The sequence below is a fragment of the Salvelinus alpinus genome, chromosome 5, assembly GCF_045679555.1.
Source record: "Salvelinus alpinus chromosome 5, SLU_Salpinus.1, whole genome shotgun sequence".
NCBI classification, from domain to species: domain Eukaryota; kingdom Metazoa; phylum Chordata; class Actinopteri; order Salmoniformes; family Salmonidae; genus Salvelinus; species Salvelinus alpinus.
In genome coordinates this window covers 99,139,102-99,158,100 of record NC_092090.1, presented here as the reverse complement: position 1 = coordinate 99,158,100, position 18,999 = coordinate 99,139,102, and the positions used below count along the sequence as shown (strand labels likewise).

The 18,999-nt window shown below is 42.4% G+C and overlaps 1 protein-coding gene across 9 annotated transcripts in view; it reads right to left on the bottom strand.

The window, feature by feature from the left end:
* The window catches only part of LOC139577337 (zinc finger RNA-binding protein-like), a 52,826-nt gene extending 34,529 nt beyond the window's left edge, over nucleotides 1-18,297 (bottom strand). For 5 of the 9 annotated variants that reach the window (XR_011675259.1, XM_071404371.1, XM_071404373.1 and 2 more), the window contains exons 1-4: nucleotides 18,187-18,297; nucleotides 17,873-17,954; nucleotides 11,377-11,430; nucleotides 413-704 (exon numbers count right to left, since the gene is read on the bottom strand). Coding sequence is in view for 8 of the 9 variants with exons in the window: in XM_071404371.1 (XP_071260472.1) it covers nucleotides 413-704; nucleotides 11,377-11,430; nucleotides 17,873-17,954; nucleotides 18,187-18,223 (465 nt within the window). In the remaining variant the exon portion in view is untranslated. The remainder of the gene's footprint in view (nucleotides 1-412; nucleotides 705-11,376; nucleotides 11,431-17,872; nucleotides 17,955-18,186) is intronic. The other 4 variants (XM_071404375.1, XM_071404379.1, XM_071404372.1 and 1 more) reach the window with 3 other exon arrangements.
* Nucleotides 18,298-18,999: the final 702 nt, after the last annotated feature.

Genomic DNA, 18,999 nt, shown 5'->3' with positions numbered 1-18,999 from the left:
CACAAGCTGCAGTTTAAACCAAAGCAGTTCTCTCCATCGTTCAGCCCAACAGCATCTGGGCTCCAGATTGACGGAGACTTTCACACAATAAGGAACAGGCAGATGTGACGTCCAACACCTTGATTCAATCAACTTGAGGATTCTTGGGGGAGAAAAATAACGACTTCTGTGTGACTTTAAATCTTTAAAAAATATATATATTTAAAACAAAATGGAGGGGACGTTCTCAAAAACAAATCCTGAAGCTTCAAATTAATCTCCCACAATGCTGTTTTGCAACCCTTTTTAGGACTAGTGCTAAAACTGCCTCAGAACACTGCCCAGCCTGGGGATTATGAAAGCTTTAAAGGTGAAATGAACACTCCAAAACGCTAACATGTTGAATATAACATTGAGGTGGGATGTTAGTTACCTGGTATCCTACCTGGTAGTTCTGGGACGTGACCGGGGGGGGCGGCGGGGGGACATCCGGCTGGCGTGCGTAGCCGTAGTCAGCGGTGGCGTGCGCCGGTTGGTACCCGCCATAGGCTGCGGCAGTGGCTGCTGCTGCCACGGCGACAGGGGCAGGCCTGGCTACGGCAACGGCGGCGCCGGTGGGAGCGTAGGCTGCTGCCACGGAGTGGGCCGCCATCGGTGCCTGGTGTACGGTGTAGCTGGCCACGGTGGTAGGGTGGGTGTAGGCCACCCCCGCAGCTGGCTGCTGACTGGAGAGAGAGAGATCAGGTTTGGTGTGACTGCTGAGAGAAGGAAAGTCAGTACCGTGGCTGTGACTAGGGGTCCGGAGGGTGAGAGTCAACTTCCTCCTAATTCATTTAAAAAATATATATTTTTTTACATTTAATTGCCATTTCCTGAAACCTAGAATAGAGACTCTTAAACAATGTTGGATCCTAAATTAAATTGAGGTGGTCTCAACGACACATTTTTGGGGGTTCAATTTAGGGATAATGATTATTCTTAAATTAGTAGGTGTCTTCATGTGGATAATCTAGCGAAAATGTAAACTGGCTACAATTTTGTTTGGGGAGAACTCTGAATAATTAAATTACTGGATTCAACATAGTAGTCCATCTTACTGTAGGAAATGTGGAATATGAACTGAACTAGGGCTAAATGAGCTTGTTTCAGATCGCCATCCCTGACCTTATCCATCAGATCTGACGACTAGCCTACCAGTCATTCAACATGCCTTGTTGTCATCGGTGACCTGACTATTATGACATCACTAGCAGCCTACTTGTTGACCTCCAGCAATACGAAGAGGACAGATCCACAAATGATTAACATACAGACTGTTCAGATTAGTAGGCCTAGCATAACTTTCTGTGACGGACAGGTATTAGCCGGAACGGCTGTCTGCCGCGGAGAGCACTTAACTAGCGCAACGCCGCGCGGCACGTTTCCTTGCTCGTCAAAACGCTCATACGGAACCCAAAACCGGCTGCGCACCATCGTGCATAAATATATTTTGCCCCCCTACACCAAACGCGATCACGACACACAGGTTAAAATATCAAAACAAAACTATGAACCAATGACATTAATTTGGGGACAGGTCGAAAAGCATTAAACATTTATGGCAATTTAGCTAGTTAGCTAGATGCTGTGACTAGCTAATTTGTCCTGGGAAATAAACATTGAGTTGTTATTTTACTTGAAATGCACAAGGTCCTCTACTCCGACAATCAATTCACACATAAAACGGTCAACCGAATCGTTTCTAGTCATCTCTCCTCCTTCCAGGCTTTTTCATCTTTGAACTTATATGGTGATTGGCATCTACACTTTCATAGTATTACCATGACAACTTGCAAAACAGTTTGTCTTTCAATCACCCACGTGGGTATAACCAATGAGGAGATGGCACGTGGATACCCGCTTCTATAAACCAATGAGGAGATGGGAGAGGCAGGACTTACAGCGCGATCTCCGTCAGAAATAGAACTGATTTCTATTTTAGCCCTTGGCAACGCAGACGCTCGTTGGCGCGCGCGAGCAGTGTGGGTGCAATAATAGAATAACATGGATTTCTAAATTTATTTTGCAACGCAAGCGGTGTGGTCAGCCTGTTACGCCTACTACCATTGATATCAAAGCATGTGTGTTCTGACTTTGTTAACTAAACAACGCTGTAGCTAACTACGAAAGTGGTTATTTGCTTAAACATACACTTTTGGCAAACAGTTCGATCTCCATTTTCTCTATTCCCCCCCCTCCCTCACATTAGATGGAATCAAAGGACAAAGTGGAGACCTGGGCTGCTGCCATCAAGCTCGGATAAGGAAGTGAGACACCCCACTCGCTGCGTTTTCTGCATCTTTCTGGCTCAAGTTGAAATCAATTTAGTAAGTAGACCAGACCCAGCTGCTATCGCATTGGTGCCTATGGGGGAGCCGCCCCCTTAAGTAGACAGGAACAGACCACCCCCCCCCCTCCCTCCCATGGTAAACTTAATTTATCCACCATCTTTGATAGTACTACGACTACAGGGGGGGCGCGACGGAGGAGTGAGATATTTGTTTCTCCTTGCCCAAGTCCACTGATTGGCTCAGCTCCAACTTCAGGACGGTTGAGTCAAAAACCACAATGTGCCAACTACAATTAGAGGGGAAATCGCCCGCCTCTGGTGTCCCAGGTCTAAAATGAGTCCCTGATTAGAGGGGAACAATGAGAACAATGCAGTGGAACTGGCATCCAGTTTGAAGGGCCAATCAAATCATCCATTTATTTAAAAAAATATATGTATATATTCATCAGTTTAGGAAAATGAAAGCCAGCCTTATATGCTTCTATAGGTGTAGAAAGATGTCAGGCCGTCGGCATGTTTAAAAATGGAGAACGATTTAAAGGAATGCCTTGAATATTTTGACAACACACACTGAGCGAGCAAGAGAGAAATCACTGCATCAAATGGGGAGGAAATAGGAATAGGAAAGAGGGCAAGAGAAGAAAAGAACGGGACAGGAAAGAGAGAGAGCGAGCGAGCGACAGAAAGAGAACGAGAGAGCGAGAAAGGCAAAGTGTGGAGGCGAGAGAATGGTGGTATTCAGGAAAATCCTTTTGATTATTTCCCTGATGAGCAGCAGACCAAAAGAGGTCTCTTAGTGGAGGAGAGTGCAGTGTAGCCCCTAGCCTATTCCTTCCAACACAGACTATGCACTACTGTTGACCAGGTCCGTCTAGTGGGCTCCCGATTGGCGCAGCGATCTAAAGCACTGCATCTCAGTGCAAGAGGCGTCACTACAGACCCTGGTTCAAATCCAGGCTGTATCACATCTGGCCGTGATTGGGAGCACACAATTGGCCCAGCGTCGTCCGGGTTTGGCCCGGGGTAGGCAGTCATTGTCAATAAGAATTTGTTCTTAACGGACTTGCCTAGTTAAATAAAAGGTTAAATTACAAAATAAGTTGAGACTGTTGCATGTTGCGTTCATTTTTGTATAGTAGTAGTTTAAAAAGGGGCATAAAAAAATTATGTCTACAAGTTTTTATTTTGATGTAAACTATTTGTCATTGCATCAACTCAGTCAATTTAACCACAGTATGGATTTACTATCCATATAGCCTAGCACTTGTGTGACCATTCCTCAAAACATAGAAAAATCAACTACAGAATGTTTACAAGTAGGCCTATTGTCACCATGCACTGACAAACAATGCCTTTCTAACTGCCCCGGGAATTGAGTTTAGTTTAATTCAACAGAACCCATCTAATTCCTCTGAATTCCAAGATGTGCAGAGAGAGGTCTAGTCTATAAGAAGAAGGGCATCCATCTTGATGTCAGTCTCAATGAGCCCGTTTAATAATTCAAAATGGCTGGTCACGCTTCATGTTTTATTAAAATCGTATGTACGGGATACACCAGCCAATGAAATGCTTACTTGCCGGTTCCTTCTGGACAACGCAACAATACATTTATGAAAGATAATAGGAACATAAAGTAAAATGTCTCAGTAGAATAGAATAAATAGTATAAAGTGGTAAAGTATAAAGTATAATACAGGACGGCACAATTTATAGTCCAATATTTTGGTTAAAGGAGCAAGTGTTTAAATTGTGAAGACGAAGAACCTAACGTTAGTAGTAGCAGTTGTGATGGATGTGTGTGTGTGTGTGTGTGTGTGTGTGTGTGTGTGTGTGTGTGTGTGTGTGTGTGTGTGTGTGTGTGTGTGTGTGTGTGTGTGTGTGTGTGTGTGTGTGTGTAGAACTCAGAGCAGGTCAGTTCAGTTCTACTGTTCAGCAGTCTGATGGCTTCGTAAACAGAAACTCAGAGCCTAAAATGGTATCAGATTTTATGTTCTGATAGCACCTGCCCAACGGTAAGGGAGCGAACAGCTCGTGGCTGGGATGTGTGGGGTCTTTGACAATGCTGCGAGCCATCCTGACATGCTGACTACACCGGGGCACGCACGCCATGTTGATTTTGTCCATCCACGCCAGACGAGGTCAAGACACACAGGTTGAAATATCACAACAAACTCTGAACCAACTATATACACTGCTCAAAAAAATTAAGGGAACACTTAAACACCACAATGTAACTCCAAGTCAATCACACTTCTGTGAAATCAAACTGTCCACTTAGGAAGCAACACTGATTGACAATAAATTTCACATGCTGTTGTGCAAATGGAATAGACAAAAGGTGGAAATTATAGGCAATTAGCAAGACACCCTCAATAAAGCAGTGGTTCTGCAGGTGGTGACCACAGACCACTTCTCAGTTCCTATGCTTCCTGGCTGATGTTTTGGTCACTTTTGAATGCTGGCGGTGCTTTCACTCTAGTGGTAGCATGAGACGGAGTCTACAACCCACACAAGTGGCTCAGGTAGTGCAGCTCATCCAGGATGGCACATCAATGCGAGCTGTGGCAAGAAGGTTTGCTGTGTCTGTCAGCGTAGTGTCCAGAGCATGGAGGCGCTACCAGGAGACAGGCCAGTACATCAGGAGACGTGGAGGAGGCCGTAGGAGGGCAACAACCCAGCAGCAGGACCGCTACCTCCGCCTTTGTGCAAGGAGGAGCACTGCCAGAGCCCTGCAAAATGACCTCCAGCAGGCCACAAATGTGCATGTGTCTGCTCAAACGGTCAGAAACAGACTCCATGAGGGTGGTATGAGGGCCCGACGTCCACAGGTGGGGGTTGTGCTTACAGCCCAACACCGTGCAGGACGTTTGGCATTTGCCAGAGAACACCAAGATTGGCAAATTCGCCACTGGCGCCCTGTGCTCTTCACAGATGAAAGCAGGTTCACACTGAGCACATGTGACAGACGTGACAGAGTCTGGAGACGCCGTGGAGAACGTTCTGCTGCCTGCAACATCCTCCAGCATGACCGGTTCGGCGGTGGGTCAGTCATGGTGTGGCATTTCTTTGGGGGGCTGCACAGCCCTCCATGTGCTCGCCAGACTGCCATTAGGTACCGAGATGAGATCCTCAGACCCCTTGTGAGACCATATGCTGACACATGCTAAATTTGTCCTGGGAGATAAGTAGATACCTCCTTTCTACTCGTCGTTGATCGTCAGGCCTATAACAGTGGTGTCGTCAGCAAACTTGACGGAGTTTGTTACGCATAGCCACGTAATAGTGGGTGAACCAGGAGTACAGCAGAGGACACACACCTCTGTGTTAAGAGGTGTTGTTGCCGGATCCTCACAGCCTGTGGTCTGCCCATCAGGAACACCAGGATCCAGTTGCAGAGGGTGATGTACAGAGCTCTGAGCTTGGAGGGAAACAATAGTGTTGAACTCTGAACTGTGGTCAATGACAGCATTCCTAGACAGCATTCCCATATAGATGTTCCTGTTGTCCAGGTGTGTTAAGGCTGTGTGAATAGTGATGGAAATAGCATTTTCCGTGGCTCTGTTGGAGCGGTAGGCAAATTGGAATGGGTCCAGTGTGCCTAGTATGCTGGTCTTGATGACCAGCCTCTCAAGAGCACTTCATGATGACCGAGGTGAGTGCGACAGTCATTTGGGCACGTCACCTCGTTTGATCATATTGGGCACTGTGATGGTGTCCTTAAACAGGTGGGGACTACAGCCTGGGACAGGGACACGTTGAATATGTCAGAGAAGATGCCCGCCAGTTGGTCAGCACGGACTACAGCCTGGGACACGTTGAATATGTCAGAGAAGATGGTCAGCACTCAGGAGGACGCGGCCAGTGATGCCATCTGGGCCCGTGGCTTTGAGTATTCACTCGAAAGTTTCTCACATCAGCTTTGGAAGGCGAAAGCACCTGGTCGTCCGGAGCAACGAGAGTCTTTCTGGATGGCTCTGCATTGTCTGCCTCGAAGCGGGCATAGAATGTGTTTGGGAGGGGTGCCAGCGGTGGGCACCACACAGCTGGATTTGTCTTTGTAGTCTGTGATAGGTCTGTAGTCCTTGCAGATGCGTAGAGAGAGTGTTGTTAAACGTCAATTCAAGTTTGAGTCTATTGTCTTTATGCGTCCCTAATGGTTTTGAAGGAGGTCATCAGCGTTAATTTCTGCTGACATTGAATGCTGCAGTACGGGCTCGCAGCGTTGTACGGATATCTCTGTTCATCCAGGGCTTTTGGTTGGGGTTTGTCCGGGTTGTTTTTGTGGGCAACATAGGGCTGGGCAATATGACCGAAAAATCTTCTCAATTTCCTCAAAATGTACGGGTGATTCACAATGACCATTTTCTCCAAACTGGTCCAATACACTGAATTTCAAATGGTCCGCAATAAATCTAATTCAGGGCTTGTGAAATTATAGCTAAATATAAATAAAGCTAAATATGAGCCTTCCACAACCATAAGACCCACTAATTATTTTATAAAAAAGGTTTAACCCGTTTTTTGTTGTTGCAATAGTCACTGATCTAGCTTTGAAGTCTATGAAAACAAATGTTTTTGTTAAATTTACCACATCCACTAATAATGACTAACTTCTTGTGGCATTAAAAAGAACATTAACAATCTCTCAAGCACAAACCCATGTGAGTAGCCAGCTAATCTTTATATTTAAAGTTCAGCCAACTTGGCTCTATTTGCTAGCTAACAAGGTAAAATAGTTACATTTTTATGACCATACCCTTCAGTCTATCGCGAACAGCATGTTAGCCCGTCCATGATTAGGGAATTATATGCTTAAATGGTAATGATTAAAATATTCCACCCTGAAACCATATAATTTTATGAAATGTATTAGAATCATAAGACTATAATCTGATGTGTGTAGTTTTAGTCAGAATTAGAACAAGGACCATTTGTTCCTGTTTAGTACGTAAGCAGGGTGCAAGTGTGAAAGAAATGATAAGAGGAGCTATCGACAGACAAGTTGTACTACTGTGTTCCTTACAGGACATTCTGTCTCCACCCGTGGAGGGGAGAAACTGTTAGGCTTGCAGAAAATTATGAAACATGTTGCAGATTAAACAATGTATCTGTGTAGTGGAAAAACCCCGACTGTCTGAGCAAGGCGTAGCTTAAGATTTAAACTTGTTTGTGTGTGTGTGTTATAAAGACTGTTTGCATTCTTGACTTTAGAGCGCTCTCGTGAATAACCTGTACAAACCTTTTGCATAAGCTGAGTCTTTGCCTAATTATTATTATTAATCCCATGGTCTTACAAACCTCGGGGATTGGTCAAAGCTATTGATTGTTAGTTATTATCATCATTGTGATTGAAAATGATGATAATCATTGCACACAGCACAGAAGAAGCAAAGGAATATCACCCTCAAAACATGATTTCGATATATCGCCCAGCCCTACGTTAGAGGATAGGATCAGCCCTAGCACATAAAAACACATTTCCTAGTGAAGCCTGTGACTAACGATGTTCTGGAGTCCTGGGTGGATGAATCTTTGAACATATTCCAACCAGTATTCTCAAAAACAGTCCTGCAGCATTAAGTCTGCCTCCTCTGTCCAGCGCCTAACATTTCTGTGTGTTGGTGGCTACCTCAAGTTGCTGCTTGTAGGCGGGGAGTAGGAACAGAGATACGTGATCTGATTGGACGAATTTGGGTGTGGGGGATGGCTTTTTACACGTCACAGATATTAGTAGCTTTCAGAAAGTATTCAGACCCCTTAACTTATCCCACCTTGTTGTATTACAGCCTGAATTTAAAATGAATTAAATAGATTCTCTAAGCCAACTACACACAATACCCCATAATGATAGCAAAAACTTTCAATAAATATATTGAAAATTAAATACAGAAATCTAATTGACATAATTATTCATACCTCTGAGTCAATACTTTGTAGAAGCACTTTTGGCAGCGATTACAGCTGTGAGTCTTTCTGGGTAAGGCTCTAAGAGCTTTCCACACCTGGATTGTGCAACAGTTGCCCACTAATATTTTAAATTCTTCAAGCTCTGTCAAATTGGTTGTTGATCATTGCTAGACAACTAGTCAGGTCTTGCCATAGATTCTCAAGTAGATTTAAGTCAAAACTAACTTGGAGTTGGTAAGCAATTCCAGTGTAGATTTGTCTTTGTGTTTTAGGTTATTGTCCTGCCGAAAGGTCACTGGTACTCAGTAACGTGTTGTATTGGATTTTCCCCCAAACATAACACTTTGTATTCAGAACAAAAAGTGAATTGCTTCACTTTTTTTTTTCTTCCAGTATTACTTTGGTGCCTTGTTGCACACAGAATATTTGTATTCTGTACAGGCTTCCTTCTTTTCACTCTGTCAATTAGGTTAGTATTGTGGAGTTAACTGAGGATGGATCAACAACATTGTAGTTTTCTCCTATCATATCCATTAAACTCTGTTTTAAAGTCACCATTGGCCTCATGGTGAAATCCCTTCCTCTCTGGCAACTGAGTTAGGAAGGACGTCTTTGTAGTGACTGGGTGTATCGATACAGCATCCAAAGTGTAATTAATAACTTCACCACGCTCAAAGGGATAATTCAATGTTTGCTACTAAGAGGTGCCCTTCCTTGCGAGGCATTGGAAAACCTCCCTGGTCTTTGTGGTTGAAATTCACTGCTCGACTGAGGGACCTTACAGATAATTGCATGTGGAGATGAGGTAGTGATTAAAAAAAATTAAAAAAGTTCAATACTATTATTGCACAGTGAGTCCATGCAACTTATTATGGGACTTGTTTGTAAAATTTACTCCTGAACTTAATAAAATAAATAAAATAAAAAGTTTGAATACTTACTGACGTCATTTTTTAAAATTCATTTGTAAAAAATAAAATAAAGTCGAAAAACGTAAATTCCACTTCGACATTGTGTGGGACAGTAAAAAAAAAAAACTCATTTTATTATATTTTAAATTCTGTAACAACAAAATGTGGAACAACGACATGGTCTAGCACATTGTGATACATGGTGATGTTTGTTTTTAAAAAAGTGCTTGGTTAACGTCACCCGTGACAAAGACGGCTCTGGGTGAGAGGATTCTTGCTAGCTAATGACCCTTTTACAGTTTGCCGAGAGCCGCCTTGGTGTTTGCTTGTGACGGTATGTACACAGCTTTGACGCAAAATACCTCATGTATTCATAAAGTATTCCTTCACATTCTGAAGCCAATGGATCAAAATTACCCCCCCCCCTCCCTCAATCTACACACAATTCATTTTTTATTTTTTCACCAGGTAGGCCAGTTGAGAACAAGTTCTCCTTTACAACTGCGACCTGGCCAAGATAAAGCAAAGCGACAAAAACAACAGAGTTACACAAACAAACAAAGATGTTTCTATTTATGTACAGTGTGTGCAAATGAAGTAAGGAGGTAAGGCAATAAAAAGGCCAATAGTAGCAAAGTAATTACAATTCAGCAGATTAACACTGTGATAGATAGATGAGTGATAGATGAGCAGATGAGGATGTTCAAGTAGAAATACTGGGGTGCAAAAGAGCAGAAAAACAAAAACAAATATGGGGATGAGGTAGGTAGTTGGTTGGATGGGCTATTTACAGATGGGCTGTGTACAGCTACACCAACCGGTAAGCTGCTCTGACAGCCGATGCTTAAAGTTAGTGAGGGAGATATAAGTCTCCAACTTCAGTGATTTTTGCAATTCGTTCCAGTCACTGGCAGCAGAGAACTGGAAGGAAAGGCAGCCAAAGGAGGTGTTGGCTTTGGGGGTGACCAGTGAGATATACCTGCTGGAGCGCGTGCTACGGGTGGGTGTTGCTATGGTGACCAGTGAGCTGAATAAGGCAGAGCTTTATCTAGCAAAGACTTGTAGATGACCTGGAGCCAGTGGGTTTGGTGACGGATATGTAGTGAGGACCAGCCAACGAGAGCATACAGGTCGCAGTGGTGGGTGGTATATGGGGCTTTGGTGACAAAACGGATGGCACTGTGATAGACTACATCCAATTTGCTGAGTAGTGTTGTAGGCTATTTTGTAAAGGATCGGTAGGATGGTCAGTTTTAGGATTGTATGTTTGGCAGCATGAGTGAAGGAGGCTTTGTTGCGAAATAGGAAGCAGATTCTAGATTTAATTTTGGATTGGAGATGCTTAAAAATGCAAGTCTGGAAGAAGAGTTTACAGTAACCAGACACCTAGGTATTTGTAGTTGTCCACATATTCTAAGTCAGAACCGTCCAGAGTAGTGATGCTAGTCGGACGGTCGGGTGCGGGCAACGATCGGTTGAAGAGCATGCATTTAGTTTTACAAGCATTTAAGAGCAGTTGGAGGCCACGGAAGGAGTGTTGTATGGTGTTGAAGCTCATCTGGAGGTTAGTTAAGTGTGGAAAGAAGGGCCAGATGTATACAGAATGGTGTTGTCTGCGTAGAGGTGGATCAAGAGCGACATCATTGATATATACAGAGAAAAGAGTCGGCCCGACAAGAACCCATAGTGACAGAGCAAAAACGTTGGTCAACTCAGAGTTCACCTCGGGATAACCGGTCATATCAAAGTGGCTCACCTTTTAGCCAGGTAAATTTCTATTCTAAGGACCAATAAAATCAGATTCCCTCCATCTCGCAAAGATTCCCTCATCATCCCTATCATTTGAGGAAGATAACTGATTAAATATTTTTATTAAATTAAATGTTTGTTAAAAAAAGATTAAAATCACAAAATTATTTTTAACTTCCCACAATGCAACTGACTTAATAAAACTAAATGTATCAATAGGAGTGGGGGGGAAAGGTGCTTGTGGTCGTGACAATAAGTAATAAAAGACAGCGTTTCTAAAATCCTATTTCACAACATAACCTGCTGAATAAAAAATATTTAAATAAATAAATAAATAAAACATTTAAAAATGTTGCCGCAAAAAATACAAAATAAAAGTGGAACTGACTCGACCATTGATTGATGTTTCAGCTTTTCCCGCAATGACAAGTTCAGTGTTCGACTAGCCATGAGCGACATGCAGTTACAAGCCTGCTAGAGTTAGCAGTGAGTTACCCTTACCAGAAGCCACAGTTCGATCCATATGGAAAATCTGGTTGAATAGCAGTCGAGTGTCTGTAAAAACAAAAACAAAAAAAGAGACACAGCATTCCCCAACATCCCTGTAAGATTGGATTGCTCGGAGTTAAGTTGATTTAGTGAGAACGTTAGAGGCACAAATATCATACATCTAACAAATATACATGGATTGGATTTCTGTTACTGTAAATGGTGAGAGGTTAACATGTCTTTGGGATATGATATTTGTGCGTCTAACTTTCTTCACTCGGTATTCACGATTCAGTCCCGGATTATCGGTAATCATGGTAGCAGCCACTTTAAAATGTAGTGTTTATAAATATATTATATTCTTATTTACAATTTTAAAAAAGTGACACAATATCAACTATTTATTTCGATTGGTGCAAAATAATTACCTGAAATATTACCAAAACAAAAACAGCAAATTTGTACTCACAAGCTTGATGTAGTCAAGCGATTGCTATGAAATGTGACCAAACACTAAACGTTTTACTCCACCTAAAATAGGGAGAAGAGCTGTAATTTTCTAAACAGCTCAGCTGATATGAAAATACCCTCAAATTAAAAGCTGACCGTCTGCACTTAAACCTCAGTCATTGTATCATTTCAAATCCAAAGTGCTGCAGTACAGAGCCACAACACATGAGGGGTTACTGTCCCAATACCGTTGGAGCTCTGTGTAGATCTGTCGTCATCTATTAATGTTCTGTATTATGTCATGTTTCACCCCAGGAAGAGTACCCACTGCTTTAGCAACATCTAAAATGGGGATCTTAAAATCACATGTCAAATAATAAAAAAAATATAATACATAACAAGAGGTAGATTTTGTATAAAAATCTGACGTCTCAGTTATGCCTGATCCCAAAACAGCAGAAACATGGAGTAGCATAGGCAGCATTTTAGTCACATATGAACCAGATATCATAACAGACCATTCCTCAACGGTAGAGTAGAATTCTGTCGAGAAACATGCGCACTCAGATTATTCAAAAGTAGTTTTGGTGCCAATTCCTCATCGTTAAAACCAGACGACTCAGTAAGAAAAACAATAGAGCACATTCCCTTTTCTGGTTTAATATATCTGGGAAAAATGGATAGATAAATACTTAAAATTTGTGATTTGTGTCATTTAAGAGTGATTAAACTAAAGTTTTCTACACAAATTAATCACTGAAGATATGGTGTACCGTTGTCCCATTCATTTCCTTACGGATGATTTCACACCATTGGTCTCTGACAATAGAGGGAGGGGGGAGGGGAGGTGGCGATGCCATTTTGTCCAGTGGCCAGCGAGCTGACAGGGCAGAAAGAGCCACCATGCTCTGCCTGTTAATGCCATGAAGAATAGTCTTGGCTTTCTATCAATGAGCTCTAAGCTGCTGCTACAGGAAACGTGCTTTCAAAAACACAGACAGACAGAGACACAGGAGAACTGCCCTGAAAAAAACATTTAAAAACAGCACCCCACAACTAAAAATGTCATTAAACGCTACAAACTAAATAGGCCTATAACGGTTTCTCGTCAATACTGTTGTGTTTTAAATGGGGTTAAACGGCCCAATCCTCTTGGTACGACAACAGCCATCTAGGTTGTCGACCTAAGTTGTTTTGGATAGAAATATTGGGTAGCCTACTACAGCTGTGTTCTAGTAGACTATTTCCTTTGAACTTCCTGGTTAAATAAATGACTTCTGCAGTAGAGGTTGACACAAACAGTGGATTTAAAAAAACATTTTTTAAATCACTCACTGCACAGCAGACCATTTCAAATGAATTGTAGGCTGATACACAGAAAATGTGCTGGAATAATGTCGGATACCAAAATGCCTTCTCGGGGAACCCCAGTCAGTAACATTCAGGGAGTCCAAAACCACAGCTCTTCTGACGTGCCCAGAAAGCATCAGAACGGTCACCGGTCGTCTCCACAGCTTTTCTGACAAGCCCAGAGAGCATCAGAAGAGAAATCCACACATCTGGACTCTAGATTAGCTGTGCTTTTGGTAGGTTTGTGCACGATAGGTGACAACAAGATACAGTGTCTTGCAAAAGTATTCAAACCCCTTCGATTTGACATTGTGTTATAAAGTCAGATTTAAAACTATCATTGTGTGTCAACAATCTACACAAAATACTCTAAATGTGAAAGTGGAAGAAATTCTCTCAAAAAAAGGTTAATACAAATTAAATAACTCAGTCATTGCAAAATAACACAAAAGACAGTACATTCGGAAAGTATTCAGACCCCTTGACAGTTACATTACAGCCTTATTCTACAATGTATTTAATAGTTCCCCCCCTTGTCAACCTACACATAATATCTCAATGAAAAAGCAAAAACAGGTTTATACATTTTTGAAAATAAAAAACTGAAATATTACATAAGTATTCAGACACTTTAGTCAGTACTTTTGGCAGCGATTACAGTCTTGCGTCTTCTTGGGAATGACACTACAGGCTTGGTACACCTGTATGTGGGGAGTTTCTCCCGTTCTTCGCTGCAGATCCTCTCAAGCTCTGTCAGGTTGGATGGGGAGCGTCGCTGCACAGCTATTTTCAGGTCTCTCCAGAGATGGTCGATCAGGTTCAAGTCCGGGCTCTAGCTGGGCAACTCAAGGACATTCAGAGACATGTCCCGAAGCCACTCCAGTGGCTTCGGGACATGGCTGTGAGGTCGTTGTTCTGTTGGAAGGTGAACCTTCACCCAGTCTGAGGTCCTGAGCAGGTTTTCATCAAGGATCTCTCTGTACTTTGCTCCGTTCATCTTTCCCTCGAGCCGGACTAGTCTCCCAGTTCCTGCCGCTGAAAAACATCCCCACAGCATGATGCTGCCACCACCATGCTTCCCCGTAGGGATGGTGACAGGTTTCCTCCAGATGTGACGCTTGGCATTTAGGCCAAACAGTTTAATTTTGGTTTCATCAGACCAGAGAATCTTGTCTGAGAGTACTATAGGTGCCTTTTTGGCAAACTCCAAGTGGGCTGTCATTAGGGCTGATGCGGTGACCGTATTACCGTCACACCGGTGGTCTCGAGTCATGAAGGTTTCCGCTCAGGTTACGGATGTGTCACTGCAACTTTAAAGGTCCTCAATGATGTCACCGCTGCCCTTGATTCTAAGCAATGTTGTGATGCTATTTTTATTGGACTTGGCCAAAGCACTTGATACGGAAGACTATTCCATTCTTGTGGGCCGGCTAAGGAGTATTGGTGTCTCTGAGGAGTCTTTGGCCTGGTATGCTAACTACCTCTCTCAAAGAGTGCAGTGTATAAAGTCAGAACATATGTCGTCTCAGCCACTGCCTGTCACCAAGGGAGTACACCAAGGCTCGATCCTAGGCCCCACACTCTTCTCAATTTACATCATCAACATAGCTCAGGCAGTAGGAACCTCTCATCCATTTACAGTTGAAGTTGGAAGTTTACATCCAGTCATTAAAACTCTGTTTTTCAACCACTCCACAAATTTCTTGTTAACAAACTATAGTTTTGGCAAGTCGGTTAGGACATCTACTGTGTGCATGACAAAGTCAAGGTATTGGAGTGCCCATCATAAAGCCCTGACCTCAATCCTATAGAACAAAGGAGGCAGAACTGAAAAAGCGTGTGCGAGCAAGGAAGCCTACAAACCTGACTCAGTTACACCAGCTCTGTCAGGAGGAATGGGCCAAAATTCACCCAACTTATTCTGGGAAATGTGTGGAAGGCTGCGCAAAACGTTTGACGAAAGTTAAACAATTTAAAGGCAATGCTCCCAAATACTAATTGAGTGTATGTAAACTTCTGACTCACTGCTAATGTGATGAAAGAAATAAAAGCTGAAATAAATAAATTCTCTACTATTATTCTGACATTTCACATTCTTAAAATAAAGTGGTGATCCTAACTGACCTAAGACAGGGAATTTTTACTAGAAATAAATGTCAAGAATTGTGAAAAACTGAGTTTAAATGCATTTGGCTAAGGAGTATGTGAACTTCCGACTTCAACTGTATATGCAGAAGATAGTCTTATACTAAGCTGGCCCCTCCCCGGATTTTGTGTTAAATGCTCTACAAAGCTTTCTTAGTGTCCAACAAGCTTTCTCTGCCCTTAGCCTTGTTCTGAACACCTCCAAAACAAAAGGACATGTGGTTTGGTAAGAAGAATGCCCCTCTTCCCACAGGTGTTATTACTACCTCTGAGGGTTTAGAGCTTGAGGTAGTCACCTCATACAAGTACTTGGGAGTATGGCTAGACGGTACACTGTCCTTGTCTCAGCACATATCAAAGCTGCAGGCTAAGGTTAGATCTAGACTTGGTTCCCTCTATCGTAATCGCTCCTCTTTCAACCCAGCTGCCAAACTAACCCCGATTCAGATGACCATCCTACCCATGCTAGATTACGAAGACGTAATTTATAGATCGGCAGGTAAGGGTGCTCTTGAGCGGCTAGATGTTCTTTACCATTCAGCCATCAGATTTGCCACCAATGCTCCTTATAGGACACATCACTGCACTCTATACTCCTCTGTAAACTGGTCATCTCTGTATACCCGTCGCAAGACCCACCGGTTGATGCTTATTTATAAAACCCTCAGGCTTCACTCCCCCTTATCTGAGATATCTACTGCAGCCCTCATCCTTCACATACAACACCCGTTCTGCCAGTCACATTCTGTTAAAGGTCCCCAAAGCACACACATCCCTGGGTCGCTCGTCTTTTCAGTTCGCTGCAGCTAGCGACTGGAACGAGCTGCAAACACTCAAACTGGACTGTTTTATCTCCATCTCTTCATTCAAAGACTCAATCATGGACACTCTTACTGACAGTTGTGGCTACTTTGCGTGATGTATTGTTGTCTCTACCTTCTTGCCCTTTGTGCTGTTGTCTGTACACAATAATGGTTTGTACCGTGCTGTGCTGCCATGTGCCCTGCTGCCATGTGCCCTGCTGCCATGTGCCCTGTTGCCATGTGCCCTGCTGCCATGTGCCCTGTTGCCATGTGCCCTGCTATGTTGTCGTCTTAGGTCTCTCTTTATGTAGTGTTGTCTGTCTTGTCGTGATGCATGTTTTATCCTATATTTATTTTTTATCCCCCGTCCCCGCAGGAGGCCTTTTGGTAGGCCATCATTGTAAATAAGAATGTGTTCTTAACTGACTTGCCTAGTTAAAAAGGTTAAATAAATAAAATAAAATGTATTTTTCCAGCCTAGCTGCATTTAGTTTCAGGACTGCGTTATATTTGAATGTTACCGCCGACCAGCATGCCATTGTTTGTTAAATCATAAAGTTGAAGGCTCTTCATGGTCAATCTGTATCTACAGAAGTCAGGTCATTTATACTGAGCAGAGCAGTTGTCAATGACCTGAGTGTTTATACTGGAACTGCCACCCCCCCCACCCCACCTACCATCAACCAATCATGTCAAAGCTAAAAGAGCGCCCTCTGCATTGTCACAAAATTTGGGGTATGGAGATAAATTTGGCATCTGCATGCTCTGCTCACACCCTCCAGACGAAGCCCCAGACCATATTTCTGGATCAAGCATAAACTGGCAGATTCACAGCCCCAATTTATGGAAGATGACAAAACTTGAGATAATAGATGGCAAATTCAAAATATACGCCAGTAGTTTCCAATCGGTGATGACGTTTAACCAAAAAGAGACTTAACAAATCCAGCTCCAGAACCAATCAGCTCCAGAACCAATCAGTTCCAGAACCTAATCTTGTGAATGCTGTGTAGTAAAAAAAAAATTAAAAAACAGCAACAGATAACAGTAGGGAGGCTATAATGTTATTTTTCACTGTCTTTTTACTGTTGCTTTTATTTCTTTACTTATGTCGTTCACCTAATACCTTTTTTTTTGGTTTTACTTAAAAATCGCACTGTTGGTAAGGGCCTGTAAAGTAAGCATTTCACTGTAAGGTCTACACAAATAAACTTTAATTTGATTCGCTAACTAGATATGGTTAGCAAGATAGCTAGTTTGCTAATGTTACCATGCTAGCTACACTGACAGCTGTCAGTGCCCTATTTGTTGATGTTTATTCCTAGCCACCATGCTTCTACATCTGCATAGGATAGCACTGTGACATCGGCTGATGTAAAAAGGGGATTTATAACATTTTATTGATTGATTATTAACTCCATGTGTAAATTCCCACAACCATTTATTGAATATGTATAAGTAACCTTCAAATTATATCGGAGGTGGAACCTAAACGTGAATTTCCCATCGAGGACAGGATATTACAGCAAAGTAGAGGCCACAACTTCCTCTGGGGGATCCTTTAAAGGTCCGGAATCCTTGGGACGTGTCCCCCCCCCCCACCACCATTGAAGTATATATATTTGTTTTATTGGTTAGGTAAGGGTTATTGTTAAGGCTAGTGAAGGTCCCAAGGATCCCTGATAGCACCGACCGTCCTTTAAATTGGGCTCCCGCGGTGAAGGATCGCATATTTCCAATTCCAAGGAGTCATATCCTACCTGTACTGTGCAGCACCACCGTGGGTAAATCCAAAGTAGTTGCCAGTAGCCATTTTGGCATCTTCACCAAGCCGGCTGGGCACTGCAGAAAAGGGACAGATACATCGAGGGTGAACGGTGGGCTAGCGCTGGTTAGCTAGCTAGCTACTGTTTGAATCAAGACCCCCGCATACAGTGCACTGCAGAGGCGTAAAACAGGCAGAAAGAGCACCTCAAGGACACACCGACCAACCCCAGCTTTCCCCGTAAATGTTATAAATTATTCATTGATAATCTTGTTACCTATTTAATCATTTTTATTAACGTTAACTCACCATAGGTGAAGGAGACCACTGGACATATAGGAATCATTGGGTTCGTATTTTCTGACGAACTCTTGTCTAGTAACCCTGCGTATTTATATGAGAAGGTCGGACCGGGAAATGGACCAGGCGCACATGCGCTTTACATGCAGATATACATGGGAATTGTAGTTCTACTAGGCCTATAATTATTTTTTCTCGATGTCGACGGACTTGGCCAAACCATAATATCAAATTATCAGTGGTGGAAAAAGTACCCAGTTGTCATACTTAATAGAACATGAAAATAAAAGGGAAAGTCACCCAGTACAATACTACTTGAGTAAAAGTCAAAAAGTATTTGATAATACGTACTGTATATTTTCGCTACACCCGCAATAACATCTGCTAAACATGTGTATGTGACAAATAACATTTGATTTGATTTTTAAGTATCAAAATTTAAATTTAATTGCTAAAATATTCTTAAGTATTAAAAGTAAAAGCATGAATAATTTCAAATTCCTTTATATTAAGCAAACGAGACGGCACCATTTTATTTTTATTTTTTACGAATGGATAGCCAGGGGCACACCAACACTCAGACATAATTTACAAACGAAGCATTTGTGTTTAGTGAGTCCGCCAGATCAGAGGCAGTTGCATTTTGGGATGTTCTCTTGATTAGTGTGTTAATTGGACCATTTTCCTGTCCTGCTAAGCATTCAAAATGTAACTAGTACTTTTGGGTGTCAGGGAAAATGTATGTCGTAAAAAGTACATTATTTTTCTTTAGGAATGTAGTGAAGTAAAAGCAAAAGTTGTCAAAAAAATATAAATAGTAAA